This window comes from Micrasema longulum, unplaced genomic scaffold, assembly GCF_059751315.1.
Source record: "Micrasema longulum isolate JH-2025_06_02 unplaced genomic scaffold, ASM5975131v1 h1tg001738l, whole genome shotgun sequence".
In the NCBI taxonomy this organism is placed as follows: domain Eukaryota; kingdom Metazoa; phylum Arthropoda; class Insecta; order Trichoptera; family Brachycentridae; genus Micrasema; species Micrasema longulum.
In genome coordinates, this window is record NW_028278916.1 from 284947 (window position 1) to 305317 (window position 20371).

Sequence of the window (20371 nt, forward strand, 5' to 3'; positions counted from 1 at the left end):
TTGATGTCTATAGTAAAGTAGGGACTCCATACTTGACATTAAGGTCTTAGGTCTTGTATACTTTTAGAAATATCTCTGGAGTAATATTTTGGAAAGCCTTTTTTATAAAATAAATTATTAACTTGGCTTTCTTGGCAATAGATGTGTTGTGAGCTTCTCATTTTAAATATAGTAGTACAGTAATAACATATTGTAGCGGGGTTATATTCAATTAAATAATATTAAAACACCACTTGAGAAATCGTTATAAAAATGACACTGACAGGTTCAACCTTATACAACGAACAAACTACATATACACAATAAATATTAGGGTGGGTGCAGTCTCACAAAGAATGTCTATTGTCTTTAATGAAGGTAGATCTTGGTACTACTGGGAAGTAAACAAAAACTTCTTACTCACTACAGTGAAAAATCTATGACAGGGTAGGTATAAAATCACTTTGTTTTTATGTACCACTTGTATTTTTATAATTTGACAACCAACTAGTTTCGGCAATACTATGCCTTTTTCAGGGTTAATTACAAAATAACATAAATATAGAAAATTTTCACAGTAAGGGTAGAGTGGGCGTGGCTACGGAAGTAGAGAGGAGTGGGGGTTTGTGTGTGGATTTAGGGAGAGGGAACATATTTAAAATAGGACTATTACTAAAATTTATTTGATTATAAATAATATTAATATTTTTATTTACAACCTTTTTTATCTCCAATATTTCAAAATAATCAAGTGAATATCCTTTTTTGTTTATATGTAAAATTTCGATGCCGTCTGCAAAGTTGAATGAGTGACAATTAGTTAGGATATGTTCAGCGAACTCAGAAAAATTATTGTTTTTAAGACATCTCTTATGTTCTTTAACTCTAGTTTTAAAAGTATGTGATGTTTTCCCTATCTAAAATGCCTTGCAGTCATGGCACATCAACTTGTAAATGCCCGATCGATCTAATTTATCAGTTCTTTGTTTAGTGTTTTTTAGTTTTAGTTTACTTCCTATGTTATTGGTTGTGTAAAATGCTGGTTTTATGTCATCCGGTAAATTAAAAAAAATAATATTTGAATATTTCTTAATGTATAAAAATCTTCTCCACCATCTCCTCCATTAATATCTAAATCCTTTTTGTTTTAAAAAAAAGGAATTAATTTTGAATAATTTGTTTTTGTTTTTTACATAAAAACAAAGTGATTTTATTTTAATATATTAAATAATAATGTTCCACAAAGTAAGTGCTTCAAACATCAAAAATATATATATACTTATGGTTCACCAGATAAGGTGGAGAGCGCTAGTAAAGTGTTCCGCCCAAGGAGAGCGCTTTATCAGACCTCACAGCTCACTGGGAGACGAGAAGGCTCGGCTGTTTAGGTGTAATGTTCCTTGTTAGGAAAGCTGTTACTGTTGATTCGGCGCAAGGCGCATTCTGCCTGTTGTTGGTCCAGCATCCCTTAATATAGGGGCTAAGAGACAGCGTGGGAGATAAAATTAGGAAAGGGATGAGATGGTCATTGATTGGCTATGACTTAAAGTAAGACAGAGCTTTAAGCAAGATAGTCTGGTTACAATATAAAATAAAACTGTGTACATATTAGTAGTGTAAATATATTTCAATTAGGATGTGTTACTGTATTATTTCTCATACCGAACATATTATTCGTTTTGGCGGGGTTGAATTCCATAGAATACCTTGCATAGCAGTCAACAAATGTAAGATTGAACCTTAATATAACAATTGTTTAGCCATCCAAACCTCACTATAACAAATCACTATTTATACTGATTTTTTCAAAACCCCTTGAGATTTGTTATATTAAGGTTCCACTGTATTACTATTAAGCATTTTATATCAAAGTTCAAATTTTTGGCTTTCATGAAACTTGTTAAAAGCTACAACAGCAGAAAAAATGTCATCAGCAAATAAAGAGGGCTCCTCGAAAGCGGCGAAATGACCTCCAGTTTTCAAATCAGTTGCTTGTACTACTGTGGTATATTTGTCTTGCATAGGCCAAAATGGCAGGAAAATTGTATCTTTAGGTGATCGACACAAAGCAGTTGGCACTTTTATGGGAATACTGAAATCAAATAAAAACCTTTTAAAATCTTATTCAAGTTTGTTGAAAATTATGACTAAAGTTTGCTGTAATTTATTAAAAAAATAAAAGACCAGTTATGAATTTTGAAATAAACTGTAAACGGTTTCATTGCTTTCTTTACATCTTTGTGACTGGTATCTTTAACATGTTTAATAGTTACCAACCGAAACAAGATTTTCTGCGTAAACCGAAACCAAAATGGAAACATTTAAATGTGTGAAAAGTCACTTTAAAACGCCCAAAATTCAGCAATTTTATCATTAAACCTTACAGTTTATTAAAATATTTAAAAAAAATACACAATGAAATAAAAGGCACAAACTTAATGAGTAAATTCATTTATTTTAAGTGCTGTTGGTTTTTTTAAATGTTATACATATAACTTATATGTAAGTTCTTTGCTAAATTAGTTTTATATAAATCTATATTATGTTTATATATCTAAAAAAATGCAAAGTGAACTTTTAAATTGTGTGAATTTTTATGTGAGACAGCGTGGGATGAGAAAAAATACTTCTTTTGCTGTTGATTTGCATAGTTCAAACTATGCTAAATACTCACCTATTCTACGGTTTCACATGTTAGCAAACAAACATGGTCTCTTAGATTTATTTAATTTATCTTTATACTAATTAAAATCATTACTTTTTAATCACTTCTTTTATAAATTATAAAAATGTACCAAGTGTTATACTTGTTTTACTGTTTATGCTATGATACATCACCTCTGTAACTTCAATATTTTTTTATATTTAAACCCTTTATTTATTGTTTATTTGCTGCATATCTATGTTATAATTTCTTTTTTAATTTTTCTTTATTATTTCCTTATTTTCTGCTGATTTTATTTCATGTATCAATATTTTCTATACAGTGTTCAAGTGTTTTGTTTCATTATAATTGTTTGTTAATATTATTTTATACTTAGTCAAAGGCGTAAGCCGTCAAAATAAATAAATAACAAATAAATAAATTCATTTTATAAAAAAATCAAATTTAAGTAGACCAAAATTATTTCAATAAACCAAAACAAAATCAATAATATGGGACTTGAACACAAAATGGCTGAATGACCTAATAAATTATTGTAGCTTTAATAAAAGGCTTTCTTTAAATTTTGATACTGTAAAGCAAAAGTCTCTGAACAGTGAATGAACATAATAATTAATACTAGATTTGTAAATATTAAATAGCGCTGTCTGTGTCTGTCTCTGTCGCATATGAGTTTCAGAAACATTAATAGTTACGAGTTTCGGTGAACATGGGTGTGAGGCAACCAGCACATTTATAAAGGCTCACTGTTTCTTACAGAATTGACAACGTCGCATCCCCTCCCATTCAGTAACTTGAGTAAAAAGACTAACATATTATTTATATATACGCCCAATGGGCATTTCTAAGGACGTAGGTATGTATGCATAGAAAATTATTATAAAAGAAAGTAGATGGACACAATGGTATATAGTAGACTTGGTGGGAGTGGAAGCGGGAGAGGGGTGTTTATGATTGAATTTGATTCAGTGATCGTATGAAAGAAGACAACTTGTTATCAAAGAAATCAAGACTGGTATGTTTGTTGGCAGACCTAAGAATTCTGGGCATAGGGGAATGAAATCAAAGTTATTTCTATGGTCATCGGTATGAAAGAGTAAGTATATTATATTTATTTATATTGATAGTTTGCTTTGTTTGAGTACTTAGTAGCTACGTATAAAAATTATATTTTTATGTGAATCCCGGTTCATTTCAATTTTTTTATTCATTGTTTTTCAAAGAATGTTTTCATTGTTTCTTTTTTACATAGCTTCTTAACTTATAGAATAAATGTCTAATCAAAAATAAAAAACATATTTGAAATGTTTTTTTTTTAAATAATAAAATGTATATTGCAGTTTACCCATGCAAGAAATATAAATGGATGAATAATGTATTTTCAGTTATGGGTGTCCCACCCCATAAATTTATTGATATAATTTTGATCCACTTGAATTTGTTTATTTAATAAAATATATCACTTTGCAGTTTCCAGATAGGATATAAACTTAGTATTGATTATATTTTAAATTTTAAAACCCCCTGAAGGCATTTAAAATATATAAATAAATTTGTTCCAGTAAAGTGTCTGAATGGTGAATAGCCAATATCTGTATATCTTATAATTTTTTATAATTTACTTAATTTCACAAGTTGTGTTTCATGCATATTTATCATAGAAGTATATCATGCATAAATATGTACTTACCTGTCTATATCGAAGCCTATGTGTGCCTTGTTAAACGTCTCCGAGTAAATTCGCATAGCTGATGTTATACTTTTGCTGTGCCAATAAACCATAATATTGTCCAACAATTCCTCAAGAGCATACTTTTTAGTAAGTCCACCATCTTGTAGAGATTTCCAGGCAGGATCTGTCCCCGAGGAAAACTTTTCTAGATTATAAGCTGCTAGTGCAACAGGTGAATCCATTAAACCAAATCCTTGAAAAATAAAGAAAACAAAGACTCAATTAATAAGAAAATAAAACAATAAGGGACCGAAAGGTGGGTCTTGGGAATTCAAATTGTTTCATGAAATTAGGAGAACTAACTCAAAAATTGAACTAGAAAAAAATCACATTGAAGTTTTAAAATAGGCAAAATAGTGTTTTTTTTTCTTTATGTATTATATGTTTTTTTTTTATACATGTGGTCAGCGTGTTTGCCTACCATGCAAGAGGTCTCGGGTTCTATTCCCGACATGGTTGATATGAAATATTTATTTAAAAGAGTATTTTTATGCTACAATATATTTAAAAAAAAAAAATATTTGCGTTCTTATGATTTACCCATATATTTAGTTTTGAGGACCATTTTCAACGAGCTGTAATAATAAATAACTCATTAATAGATCTGGACTGGAATTCGAACTACGGACCTTTGATCCGTGAGTCCCAGACACTAGCCACAGGACTGCAACCTGATTTGTTATACAGTATATAAAGTGTCCACTAAAACCAGCTAATGACAGGTTATTAGCCTTGTAAATACCCAGGCTTCCACATGTCTTTCTAGGATTTAGAATCTGGATCATTTAATTTTCTTGTTCTGTTCTCAATTTCAGAAATATTGACATCAATGAATTTTGTAAGGATTTAGAAACAATGATTAATTTAGTTCACCTGCTGTGTCTGGTTTAGTTGCTTGTATGTGCAAGTATCCAGCTTCTTCGAGGAGTCTCAGTAACATGTCTTTCAAAGGATAAACATTTGGCTCTAAATGTTTTTCTATAACCAACGACGGATACATTCCTCCGAGGATGAGTTTAACAATTCCTATGCGACTCATAGTACTCGGTGTGTTTGTATGATATCCGTAAATGTTTCTGGGGTACAAGACTGCCATCGAATTGGCAATAACACTGCCCCAATCTCCACCTTGCACGACATACCAGTCATAACCTAGTCTAGACATTAAATTTTTCATTATCACAGCCATGTTAATTGGTCCCAATCCAGGTTTTGACGACGCCTGTAAAATAACATTAAGAACTGGTGTTGTAAAACTGTTGTACATAGGCTGGCCATGATTCTCATTCCGTAATATGGTTAAAGATTTAAATTTGTTGCAAACTGAGAGGGTAAACATTTTTGAGAAGGGAATATGGAAATCTAGGCACTTAACAGGGTTTGTGACCTGTCGTTGGCTGGTTTAAGTGGCCACTCTACACACTGTGTAACATTCACCAACATCCACATTTCCTCAATTCTTACATCTGTTGACTTTTCTGAAGTAAAAGAGCTGAAACCTTCATCATTTGGGTGAGATTCATGCGACTGAACCATTTTTCTTCATTGAGCAAATACGGAGAAGTTTATATAAAGGTACACAGCCGAAATTCCTCCCTTTCCCAACACTTCTTAGATATGATAGCCAGAAAATAAAATCCATTTGTTGAATACAAACATTGTACATTATAAGTAAGGTCAATAATAATGTAAATCCCATTAATAAAAAATCTAGCTGAATTAATTCAATACTTACTAGGCTACGCCTGAAAACAATTTTTCAATTTTTATACTCCTTTTATACCAGTTGTGTTGCAACAAATTTATATCTAAATCACTCCCTAGGGATGAAATCTAGCCTGTCTACAAACATTTGGACATACTCAAAACATTGTTGATTAAACTAACGGAATTTCTCTAATAGTTAAAAATAGTTATAAAAATCGGTCAAAATATTTTCATGATATTTTAAATGATCACTTATCAATCAATGAGTTGCATATCAATATGGTTTATAAATATGGTTGCGATTTATGAAGGTATGCATTGTAAAAATACTGTCATACTTCAAAATCCTTTTTACCCACAACAACTATTCACATCCCACCTCAGTATCCTTTGATCATCAGCCACATTAAGACCTCGTGTAGTGAATCACTCGTTTATTTTATTGAACGTGTGCCGCATCGTAGACTTTGTTTCCACCAAGCACCAGTGTTCAGCTCCAGATCGGGGGTCTGTCCTAGTCTCGGTGCCGCTCGCAATTGACCAGTCGGACCACCGCAATTCCATCAAAAACAAACCAGTTAAGTGGCATCCATTCCTAATCCATCTAATTCATTGGGTTTGTGACCGATTAAAACTGCATACTGCATATCGAGGATATTCACTTATTTCATTCAAATTAAAATACAGTCCACTCCGCTTAATAATATCGGTGAAGCCCTAGGCTTCGAATTCGTTTTCCCTCCAAAATATTTATAATGATTTTAGGTAGTTTCACCCCTTGCGCTTTTTTCCACACAAAAATATATTTACTTAAAAAATATTTTTTGATAATCACATGTCATTTTTTTTTCTTCTAGAGTATATACTGAACACTGACAAACATTTTTTGAAAAAAGTATATTCTTATAGTCATGAGGGTTACTTCCCTTTTCTCAAATACGATCGAGATCAATAAATCTATATAAGCGAGTTGATTTCATTAAATTTTTGCAAAAATTACACATGATCCGAACGGGGGGACCAAACGACCCCAGCGCCTACTTGTATATGGCATCAGGAGAATAAAACGTCGGAAGTGTTTATGACCGTGCAATAATTTATTCATGTTTTCGTGTACACATATTTTACTAATTCGTGTATTTTATTCATTTTTGTTAGTTTGCCAAATGCTTATGTGCATAAAGTAAAATTGAACAAATCGGTCTATGGGGGATTAGAATCCCCCTTTCGGTCCAGTTAGGTTAAATGAATATTAGGTATCCGCCGAATATTGAGCTACTATCCGGTATCCCTCCAGATAGTAAAATTATGCCTGATGGGCCAGATACAGGATAGTTACCGTATATCCGTGTCATATCTAGTAGTAATACAAACTAAATAAACAACTGTACAACCGAACATATTATATGTTTCATCTTCTCACCTGTGAGTATGCATATCCTGGAAGACTTGGCACAATTATATCGAAGGCGAAATCTCTGTAATTACTTTCTGCCAACAGCAATGGAATAGCTTTTAGGAACTCCACAAAGCTACCTGGCCATCCGTGAAGAAGCAAAAGGGGTATGATCCTCAAATTGTTAGTTGATTTCTGCTTTATATGGATGAAGTGAATATCGAGCCCCTGTATGTTGGTTTTGAACTGTGGATACTTGTTTAAGTAGTCTTGTCTTTCAGTAAAATTGTATTTGTTTTTCCAAAACTCGATTACCGTTTTGAGGTAATGTGCATTAAAGCCGTATTGAAACCCAACACCTTCCAGAGGCTCAGAAAACCAATCACTCCCTGATAATTTTTCTTTCAAACGGGAAATTTCCTAAATTAAACAAAAAACAATATTTTATCATCATTGTCACAAAATGCATTTTAGTTTAATACAATAAATTGTTGCAAATACAAAATACACTCTCACATAAACAAAAAACGCAAAGGCATGGCCTGTGTGGGTATCTATACATAAAAAAATCTTTTAAGGCTACTGGAAGAATGCAATAGATATTTTAAAAACTTCAATGTGTTTATATCAAAACATGAATGTATGTTAATAAATAGGGACTTTGTTTATTTATTTATTCATTCAAAAATACACTAGTTTAAATATTAATGAACTTATTAAGGCTGTTTAGAGTATGCCCGTGTCAAGCCACAATAAATAACAATAAAAATACATGGTAAAATTAATTAGATTATATTATAATGACATGTGAAAAGGGTATAAGTTAAAAATAATAAAATTCCAAAGAATACAATGCAAAAAAGATAATCGGAAATAATTTTTAAAATATAAATACTTTAATAAGTTTTTGCTGTTTCCCAACATATGGTTTTATCTTAGCCTTTTTACACCAGGAAATACTACTACTAACTTTATCGTGAAGCTCCACCATTAGGCTTGAAATGACAGAATACATTTCATAATTGAAAAAAATATATAATCAATAAATACTCTTATTTTACCGGGAGAATCAACATGAAATATTTTATAATAAGGTGTTTTTAAACTGCAGTATTTTAATGTCGCACGCAGTGAAAGGGGTGACGAAAGTAGTAGAGTTAAATTCAATGAAAATTGTGGAACAGTAAAAGCATACAACATGAGACTTGAATGTAATTTGAGACGAAACTTCCGCGGCACATAATATTACATGTGGTATTATTGCTACTCTGGCAGCACTGGCAGTGTCCTTTCAATGTTTTTACTTGTGAATATAGAGGGTGTTCTTAGACCCTGTCACATCCGAAACCACGATGATCAGTATGGGCAAGACATATTAGCATATTAAAAAAAATATTTAGAATGAAGAAAATTTAAAAATATAAAATATTTAAAAAGAGAAATGGCTGCTGACTTATGCAGGGGAGAAGCGAGGGGGGCGTGGCCGCGCGGTCAGTAGTGTATCAGACTCCCCCCTCCTCGTTTCTCCACTGCAGAAGTAAGCAACCAGTTGTTTCATTTGATATTTTATTTTTGTAAATTTTATAAGTTCTAAAAAAATATTTTGATGTGCCAATATGTCTTCTTGCTCATACTGATCATCGTGGTTTCGGATGTGACAGGGTTTAAAGAACACCCTGTATAATTGCTGTCAAGAGGAAATTAGGCAAAGTAAGTAGTGTTTGTTGAGAAATTGACATGGATTTTTAATTCAAATATATTTCTGAATTGCATATGCCTCAAAACTCTATTATTAGTAAAAAAAAACTGTATTGATCTAAATCGTTAATAATACGATCCTGTGAGGCACTTTTCCGCAAACAAGTCAAAGCCATGTTTGACACTTTCGGCGTAGGTTGGTTGAGTGAAATTAAAAATTCCCAGAAATGTTAGCATTTTTTTTTGGAAGGTAAATTGAGAGTATGTCTCAAATTCAAATCTCAAGTCTCAAATCTCTACTGATAGTTGGGTAAAATAATTAGGAGAAAACTAAATTATTTTATGATTAGGTACGACTACAGTAGTTATTTTATTACAAAAAAGTACAGACTATGAAGATAGTGTATGGATTTTAATATTTATTAATTGTTTTAGCATTATCCATGTCTCAAATTACACAGTCTCAATTTTGAGTTTAAACTTCGATGTTTTTACGTTTTTTGAAAGCGGTTGAATTTTATTTTAGATTGGATTTTTTTTATATTTGATGACGTAAGCGTTTCAAATTATATCGTGCTTTTCAAAGCTGAAAATTTGTTTTATACAACTTTTTTAAGTGTGCATGACATATTTACAATATTATTCGTGGAAACTAAATATATTTTTAATTTTTATTGTCTCATGATTAAAGCAGTAAAATACTACATTGGAAATTACGACCTTTTTTTACTGTGTTTCGAGTTTGCAACAATTTGCAGGTAAATTGGGACAACAACAAAAAAGAAATTGAAGGATATCAATATGTGGTATGCTTCTGTAACCCGAAACATTGACTCAAATTTGTGTTAAAATTTGAAAGCGTAATATTAAATATATAAAAATATACAGTCAGTTGAAGTTGAAAATTGTCTCAAGTTGTATGCTTTTACGTATACGAAATTGAAATTTTTAAAAGAGGGACTTGTTTATTATTTGAGTGATACCGCGGGATTAGGGTTTGATGGTGAATATTTTAATAAGATTTTATCGGAAATTGTGGTTTCGAAGTTATCCAATTTATCAAAGTGATTAAACACACCTCTACACTTACTCTCATACAAATACACACAAACACACCCTTTTATTGTACCACAATTTGATAGGTATCATTTTTTTTTTTTTTTTTTTAATTGAATCGGCATTCACTTCGTAACACTTCATTATAAATTATTATGAAAATAAATCATTTTTATTCAGAAACTTCGCTGGTCTGTCTTTAAACCGTATCTTTTTAATGTTATTATATCATTGTCAACTGTTTGTTTCTGTAAAATAAATAAATACATTACAGGGGAGCGGAGGGTAATGCCGTACACCTAACGTTGAACGTCACTTTCTTGGAATATATTTGGTACAAGATTAACTTTTATGTACATATTTTTCCCTAATTCAATGACAAAGGCTTATTTATGTGAGACTACCACGGAAAACTAAAAAAATTAAGAATTTGAAACAGAAGAAGTATGGAATTACCTGACACTGCGTGTTATTCCGTACATCGTTCGTTTTTTTCGTACATTCTTTCAAGCCTCAAAAACGCACGATTATCGGTATTTTTACAAATGATGAAATTACAAAATCAATCAAACCTTTCTTACAGTATTTACATAGGTACATACATTCGCAAAATTCACATGAATAATTATCCGCAGAAGTATCATCAGTGCATAAAGCATGTGCCCACATACACATAACGTGGTGGACAATAGTGGAAGTAGGTTATAGATTTTGATTAAATAATACTTAAAATTTCTTTGTCCTAAAGTGGTATTAGTTTGTATTTGTTTAAGTGGTTTTTGTATTAAGGATCTAGTGATTATATTATTTGACATACGTGTTTTGGAAAACGTGTGAACATAGTTGCCTACTACAAGATGAACAAATAAAAAATTTAAAAAATAAGTTGACTTATGTGATTGGATATGCCTATGGATATGTAATTTGCTTTCTTCCAAATTAAACTGCTGTACGGGATTGTCCACTGTACGGTATCACGTACGGTATCAAGTACGGTATCACAATAAATAACCTACCTCTGTTTTAAACTCTATTTTAAAAGGCCTTATTGAAGTATCCATTTCTTTCTTAGAATGTCCTGGTCCCCACCATTCATTTTGGTTCAAGTTTGGTACTGGTGGAATGCGGTATAGTCCAAGAATAACGTAAACAACCATTGCAAGCAGACCAATTAAAGAAATTGCGCAGAGTTTTCGGCAACATCCCATCTAGAAATAACCATAGGTTAATTTAATTAATTTATTGGTATTTCATCGATAAAAACCATACATGGTTTGGTTAAAATGTATTCCTCACTGGGGAATCCCGTGCCGAGGAATGTTGATGCCGTCCGTCAATTAATAAATGCGTTTGTAGTGTCTAGAATCGATTATTGTAATGGTATCTATGCAGGTATACCAATGAACAAAATGACTCGCCTACAATCTGTATTGAATGCCGCAGCGAGACTTATTTTCGGAATCTCTAAGTTCAGTCATATCACTCCACTACTTCAGGAACTACACTGGCTACGTTTTCCACAGAGGGTCGAATGCAAACTCTGTTGGCGTATGTATAAGTCACGGCACAACTCTGCTCCGGAATATCTAAGGGAACTATGCATTCCAGATGAACTAGCTGACAGGCGTCTAACGCTTAGATCAGCTACGTCTACGCCGAGAGGAAAAGTTATTTTACCTCTACGCAAACTGCGCACTAAATTTAGTGAACGCGCATTTGCGGTCGCAGGCCCTATGGCATGGAATGCTCTCCCAGCAGAGGTGCGAGGCTGTAAAAGTGAAGTGATGTTTCGGAAAAAACTTAAAACCCACTTGTTCTCTAAATCATTTGAATAAATCCGTAGCATGTGACAACAAAATAAATTATTTTAATTAAATTACAAATTTAAAAGAATCACTATGTAAAGCGCCCTTTAGGTATTTTGTTACGAAAATGGCGCTGTATAAGTTATCCATAATAATAATAATAATCCATATGTATGTACAAGTTTTTTAGACAAAGAACTTTTTTTTAAATTTCATAATAATAAAAAATATTTTTTAACCATAATATATACAATGTGATATATACAAAATATGAAATTTATCTATAAAGTAAAATTAAGTTTTCTGGATGAGAAGCAGAACATGCATACATTTTTTCTTCTAAGTTGTTTACTCAAGACAAGATCTGGACTTTTTGGTTTAAGTTTACAACGATTTAAACGAGCACTAAATAAATAGTCCAGATCTTGTCTTGATGTCCCTTATGTTTAAACCATTCTTTTACTGTAATATTTAAACCCTATAAATTGTATACATGGACAATGTCCGTAAATAAATAAATAAACATGTTCAATTACAGGTTACCGACAAAGATACAGCTTGCCCACCACATACTCCAAAAAAACTCGAAATATTTCAAATTAATTTGAAAATATGTGTTATTATATAAATTGTAATATTGTTAAAAGTTTATATAAGTTCTTAAGATGTTATGAACTAACTTAATAAAGTATAAATAAATTAAATTAAATAAATACCGCACACCGCATCTGAGGACATAAATCTCCTTGGCGGAGCCCACATACACGGAAAATTTGCTCGTTGTCAAACGAGAAAAGCTGACCAAAGGAGCTTTCTGTAATCTGGTAGCCTTAGCATATTTGTGTATCATTGTAATCGGAGCCCGGGGCCGCGATTATGAACGGCTTTCTTTATCGGTATATACAGAGACGGGATAAACTTTTATCGATATTTATGTAAGAAAGTGTGTAAAGTGTGTATTTGCATGAACATTTAAAGTATCTTCGTCCGTAACCGGTAATTGAACATGTTGAGAAAAAAAATTGTAAACATATTGTATTTTTCATACAGAAAACTTAATTCTACTTTGTAGATAAAATTGAAGATAAATTTTTACTTCCCATCATAATACGTACCCAGAAGCATAAGTAAAATTTGTACTATTTTTTTTTTCATAGAGTCTTTATTCAATCAAATATACACATTTTTACAATATTAATACATTATAAAGAAAACAAAGTATTAAATTATATTTTGCCCCGATAAAGTATTAAATAATATTTTAATTTATTTCATCAGAGAGGGAAAACATTTTTGAGAAGGAAGTATGGAAGTCTAGGCATTTACAGGGCTTGTGACCTGTCATTGGCTGGTTTAAGTGGCCACTTTACACTCGTTTGTCATCGGGTGCTCAGACATTAGTTTTAATTAATAATCAAATAAAATAGTACAGACATAATACTGTTTACGTATAAAATAATTAACATATATTATTTTGTTTTTGATGCTTTGAAAAATATTATTAAGAAGAAAAAACTCAATAAAACCAGAAAAAAATGGTTTAGAGAAATATTTTTTTAAGAGTAAGAAAATAGAGTAAAACCATACAATTAAAATTAAAGAATAGCCATTTACTTGAATATATTTTAAATATAGGGGAAAAAAAACAAAACATATATAAATAGTGTGTTCTCATAAATGTAATCAAAACAAAATAAACAAAGTAAATCGAAAACTTCAATTCATATCTACAGAAAAAATAAAAATAATAAGAAAATTATAAGTACCTACTAAAATTAAGATCATAAAAATGTAAATAAAATAAGAAAGAAATAAAAGAAAAGGTTAACCTATGAAAATAACAAAAATGTATTTAACGAGAGATTAAAAATGTTTTACATAAATAATAAATCAATATAGGAACGTTCTGTCTACTTACCACTTTCGTAATAAAAACATAATTTTATTTTTATTATGACATAAATTGAAGGTATGTAGGTATACGAGAATTTTAAATCAAACAAATTTTGTCGTATTTTTCTTGAATTCAAGGTTAAATTATGTTCGTCTTTTATTTCTATATTCAATTACAATTAACCAAGAATTTCCAATTACAAAACTTGAATAAATTCAATAATATTATGATATTAAACTTACTTTTTTGGCTTTTGTTACACGTCTGTTGAACTGTTAGTACTTTCTGATTACAAGTCAAATGAAATAATATTGCGGTTTTAACAGGAAAGGTTATATTTTGAATACTATTTCTTCACAACACAAAAACGAGTTTCCAAGGTGCGCAATGGTGGATGCTGAATGCCGTTAAACATTTATATTTTTATGAGTAGGTATTGTAACTTTTAGGACAGTGGGTATTTTTTTTTTTTTAAACTCTGTTCTATTGAATACGACTTTAGTTTGATACTGAGCTTACAGATGTCGCGTTTTGGTCGAAATACAAAAAAAAGTCAAGTTTCGTAATAAAAAAAACCTCTTTTGTTTTTTTGGAATGCTCCGTGCCAAAGGGAATTAGCATAGAATTAAGAATAGTCCAGAAGGAGCGTAGAATCATTTGAATACATCGGACTATGTCCAAATATCCCCCCACTTGGCCCCACTTTCACCGCGTGCATTCGTGAAGTCGCCGCGTAATATTGCCAGAAGGGAAACATATAATCATAACACAAATGTAAGGTAAAAAAAAGCAATCGGTTAATTTCTCTATAATTTTATTGTGCACACGGAAACATTGATTGACACAACAGAGTAGATAAGTAAAGGGTCATTTAATTAGAGTGAATGAACTTTGAACTTAAAATATTTTTGAAAAAATATTTGACGTAAAACTTATATTTTTATATCATGTCAAATAATATTTGGTGTTTTACAGATAATATCGGTCAAATGCCTACCACGGCGTTGTTTAATCCAAGGTACAATTTTCATTAGTTGTCTCATTTGATGAACAAAGTAGGGTAAACAAATTTACTACCCTGGCAACACTCATGAAAGGTCCGTTTTGTTTTCTTTCCAATCTGACAGATGAAAAAAAAAACAAATTTTAAGTAATGCATTTGCTACTTACAGATGCATTTGTCAATTACACAAGAAATGAGATCCCATCCTGTTTTATTAAGATCCCAGTAGTATTTCTACGTAAAAACAATAAAACTACTTGTTTGAAAGTAGTTTAGTCGCCTTCTGTTTGATGCGCGTATGCGGTTTCTGGACTATTCTTAATTCTATGATTTTGATGTTTCAATGAAATATTTTGCCGTTTTTCCGTTCCATTATTTTCTGTTTATTATATTCCATGTTTGTGAGTTTCATTAACTCCCTGGTCCAGAGGCTCCCAACCCCGTGCCCGCAGGCACCATGGCGCCCGCGGAACGATTCGTATGTGCCCGCCACTATTCGACAGAGACATAATTTTTTCATAAAAATTAATTAAAAGTGTGAATTATTTTTATTTATTTGGTAGACTTTTAATTTTTTTAAGTGGCTAGGTTTATTAAATACGTTCGTATGTTTGCGATATTGTATGTATGGGTGGTTCCTTTGCAGTAGTACAGTACTAGAAGATACTGAAGAAAAAGAATATGATCTTATTCTGCATACTGAAGTACGTTGGCTCAGTAAAGGAAAGGTTCTTACAAGATTTGCGAGTTTCATTGAAAAAATAAAAACATTTATTAACGATAAAAGGGAAAACTATGATGAACTAGCTGACTCTCGCTGGCTGATTGATTTGGGATTTCTCACAAACACCATGGAAAAATTTAATTCTTTAAATTTGGAGTTGCAGGTGAAATACAAAAACACAGCTGGAATGATAAGCTCTGCAAAGTCATTTAAAGCTAAATTGGATTGGTTGATATCACATCCGCAGAGCAATTTTCTTGTGCATTTCCCACATGTATAGAAAATGCTAGGTAACAATGAATTAAACGGGTCATTATTTACTAAGCATCTTCAAGTGTTAAAAAAACAGTTAACAGGTAGATTTTTGCAGTTTACACATATCGAGCCAATTGTTTTCTTCTGTATCAATCCTTTTACTTGCCAAATAAATGTAATGGAAATGGCCGCATATATTGCAGATTTTGTTCAAGGTAAGACAAAAGAACTAGAGTTTTGGACCTTGGAAGAATGATGTTTTGCTAAAATCCTTAATTGGAATTTAGCGGACGGAGAAAAGTTCCCATTTTTGAAAAAAGCGGCATACAAAGTTGAATAAATTTTCGGTTCGACATATTTATGCAAATCATTGTTTTAAAACATGAACTTAATAAAATCATCTTTATGATTGTTTGCTAACAAGATTATCGTCATATTCTCCTAATTATGAGGCACTGGCCAATGATACGCAATGCCAAAGATTGACATATTGATATTATATTTTTTTATAAAATGTCTTCCTTGTATTTGTGTTTTTTGTTTACTCTTTTTACGTTTTGAAAATACATTTCTCTGTGCGTATGCAATTTGAAAAATAATTTTACTGTTTTGAAATATTTTTGTTTGTTATTTATTAATAAATTATGAATATAAGAAAATAAATTATGGGAAAATGAGAAGTTATGGAAGGAGTTTGTCGATTAAAAATAGGTGGTGCCCGCCACCCTACCGATATTTTAGAATGTTCTCTAGAGTACAAAACGGTTGGGAACCCCTGCCCTAGGCAATCAGGGGATGAAACCTAGTCCCTGTCTTCAAATATTTAGACATAAATAGGTAGATACTCAAAATGAAGCCAAAATGCTATTTTATGTAAAATTACTTTTTTTTTTATTAAACTTTATAACTAAGTATTTACTTTAATTAGCCCTATGCACTAACTTGTGTGTCGTATCATCAGCACTATGATTTTAATTTTGATTTTATTTTGAAATTACTCTGCGTGTGACGTATTAAGTTCACGTCTGTTAGTTTGTTTCCCGGAAATAGGATAACTATCATCGTCATTATCATTCCCTTCCCACACCAAATGGTGCATAGGGCACTGCATTGGTAAACCAATCGCAGCGTATTTTAATCATTTTGTGTTACATGAAGGTCAGATGATCAGTATTACGCTTCAGATACCAGTCCAGTGACCATGAAATATTTTAGTGTAAAAACACCCTTATAAATAAATATTTCAAATCAACCATGTCGGGAATCGAACCCGAGACCTCTTGCATGGTAGGCAAACGCGCTGACCATGAAACCACGAGGCCGACATATAACTATCACAACTTTATATCATTGGTTGATTTCGGCGAACTTTCTTTCATACATTTTCAAGAAATTTACAATTCATTGTTCTAATTTTTACCGTGCGTAATAAAACATGTTTCAAATCAAATTTTCCGTCGGGCTGAACTTCCTCATTATTATTTTGAAGTACTTTGTTATTACACATGTATTTTTTTACTCCCCCACCCAACAGTCAACAATTTTTATTTTTTTTGCCGTTTTCTTATTTCACAGTAAAAAAATCGATTGATTCGATGTTTGAATTCGATTATTTGCATGTCTCAAATGCTTGGATTTCGATTATCTAAATATTTCGATTATTCCCATCATTAATTCCCACCATTACTAGAGTTGCACGGTTGCTTACGTTTGGGTTAATTATATCGTGAAATAATAACGATTTTATGCAAAAGTGAATAAGCACTATCGATATTTTATTAAAACTTGTTTCAAGATAATTAAGTATGTGGGGAATTAGTAAGGAATCGAGATTTTGATTTCCCCAAATTTGGTTAATTTGAACTATTTGCTTAAAGTATGCAGTACCATGGAATAAACTCTCTTAAAAATCGAAGAATAATGTTAGGTTAGACCAGTTATTTTTATACAAATTAATAAATAATAAAATTGATTCTCCCAACCTACTTGAAAGACTTTCATTCCGTGTGCCATCTAGACCTACAAGATAAAATCTTCTGTTTTACACAGAAAACGCGTCAACAAACTATTTGAAACAATCTACAATACCTAGAATTTGCGACCAATATAACAATAGATATACAGAGGCTGATATATTTTGTGACAATGTATGTAAATTTTGGTCAAAAATCATAGAAATTTTTAGAGAAGCGGATATTTAACTATTATATCCATATTTCTTTTCTTTTACATTTGTTATATTGAACATAATTTAAATTATTGTATTAAGTGTAAACAATTTTTTTGGTGTGTGCATGAGTGTCCTATTCTAATATAGAAAGAAATGGTCAATATTTGTGAACATGCTGTTTGTTTACCCAATAAGATAAATAAATAAAAAAAATTTTTTTAATCATGTCTTTATTATCTTATTTTTTAAACCTTTGTATAACTGCTACCTATTATTGTTTATAAACTTAATTATGTAATATATATATATATATATATATATTTATATATATAGAAAAAATTGTATTATAAAAACCCTATGGGCGTTAAATATATTTAAAAAATATATATATATCACTAGCGGCTCCTAGCCGAAAATATGGGCAGTGCATTTCTTTACATTTTGTAAACTTATATATTAAGTTCAATAATATTATAACAATATGACAGGTCTGACGTGATAAACGGGCAAAAGTATGACAGATGACAGGTGACAACCCGCGCATCAAGAAACGAACAAGAAACGCTTAAACGACATTATACGCACGTTATAGGATACTAAATCAACTAAATTTGTAATAATATCATGTCATTACGCATGTTCAAAGTGACATTGCAAACGAACTTCAAACTTTAAATCTGCGCATGCGTTGGCAATGCCAGGAGTATGTATATGAACTTCTCCCTCTAACGCACGATTCACCGGTATAAAGCGTTGTCTATCTCGCTCAAATGACGATCTTAGGAGAAATTACATTTTTCATAGAAATTCAGGGTAAAGAATTGTGCAAAACAGAACATGCACAGGGACGATTGCGCATGCGTAGACAAGATGAGAAAATCGTCCGCTAGAGTCGATCTCGCTAGATCTTTTGGCGCTAGTATTGAATATTATGGTGTTTACGGGTATAATATTGCAACGAATCGCTCTGTTTCTTTCTACCTACTTATAACATATTTTTACTATCAATAAAATTACTAATTTATATCCATAAATTTTTACTTGGCAGTGCACTGCACTTATGCACATACTAGGGAACCGCCTCTGGTATATATATATATATTTTCGGGAAATTTAGAAAATTAGCATTAGAACGCCGGTTCATATATTGAAATAATAACTTTGTATTTTTGTGGTTGTATTAAAAATATCATATCCCTTTTCGTCTTCTTTAATCTACCACAAATTAAGTTACTTAATTATTATTGAACCATTGAACTGATGAATAGATTTAATATTTTATTCTTACTCAATTCATTACCTGTATTTGGATATCAGTATATTAGTATATTCAGTCAGAATACTCGTTATTTGTCCTTCGACGATTTTATTGTAAATAATACTGGTTCTCGAAAATTTTTGTTCTTATAGCAGAAATACTCAGGAACCGGTTATTGAAGGATATTTTTAGCACCTTAAATACAATAAAATTAACACCAAATAAGCCTCAAAAACGGAGTCCGATATTAATAGGCTTATGCCCATTTAATTTTTTAATTGTTTATACAGGTGTTCTTTAAACTCGGTCACATCTGAAACCACGATGATCAGTATGAGCAAGAAGACATATTGGCACATTAAAATAAATTTTTAGAACGAATAAAGTTTAAAAAAATAAAATATTAAAAAAAACAAATGGTTGCTAACTTCTGCAGGAGAGAAACGAGGAGGGGGAGGGGGGAGTCTGACACACCGTTAACCGCGCGGCCGCGCCCCCCTCGCTTCTCCCCTGCAGAAGTTAGCAACCATTTGTACTTTATAATATTTTATTTTTACAAATTTTCTTCGTTCTAAATATTTTTTTAAATATGCCAATATGTCTTCTTGCCCTTACTGATCAACGTGGTTTCGGATGTGACAGGGTTTAAAGAACACCCTGTATATAGGTGTTGCATTATTTTTTATCTTGCTTATAATATACAAGGTTTATATTTCAAAAGAGGATTTTCATGCAATTATATTACTTAAAATGTATCTAAACTGTTGGGATCAGAAAGGATATACTAAAGTGGGCCAGTCAGGAACTTCTCAGCATTTGCTCATGTGGAGAGGAAACCACTTAAAACTCTTCACTAGAAGCTGGCCTGTTGACAGCAGTCAAGAGGTCTTCCATTCCTCCAGAAGAGTGTTCGGCATTTTGTTCTTATCCCATTGCATTTGCATCGTCCAAATCTACAAACGCAGTAAAATTAAGGTGGATTTATATTGATGAAATAAATATATTTATTAAGTGGCTACGTAAGCAAAA

The 20371-nt window shown here is 31.5% G+C and overlaps 1 protein-coding gene across 1 annotated transcript; it reads right to left on the reverse strand.

The window, feature by feature from the left end:
• Positions 1–1587: 1587 nt before the first annotated feature.
• Positions 1588–14372, reverse strand: LOC148274159 (juvenile hormone epoxide hydrolase 1-like). The gene is made up of 6 exons (XM_088237549.1): positions 14175–14372; positions 11250–11441; positions 7507–7899; positions 5250–5598; positions 4335–4569; positions 1588–2071 (listed from the first exon to the last, which is right to left on the reverse strand). The coding sequence occupies exons 2-6, from the start codon at positions 11439–11441 to the stop codon at positions 1846–1848; spliced, it is 1395 nt and encodes a 464-aa protein (XP_088093675.1). The 5' UTR covers positions 14175–14372; the 3' UTR covers positions 1588–1845.
• Positions 14373–20371: the final 5999 nt, after the last annotated feature.

Bases quoted from the DNA above. Each gene is read 5' to 3' on its own strand.
- LOC148274159 (XM_088237549.1), bottom strand. From the start codon at position 11,441: ATGGGATGTTGCCGAAAACTCTGCGCAATTTCTTTAATTGGTCTGCTT. The intron at 5,599-7,506 runs GTGAGAAGATGA...GTTATTTTACAG, and splicing joins CAGGATATGCATACTCACAG to GCGTCGTCAAAACCTGGATT. The intron at 2,072-4,334 runs GTAAGTACATAT...ATTTGATTTCAG, and splicing joins ATAGGCTTCGATATAGACAG to TATTCCCATAAAAGTGCCAA.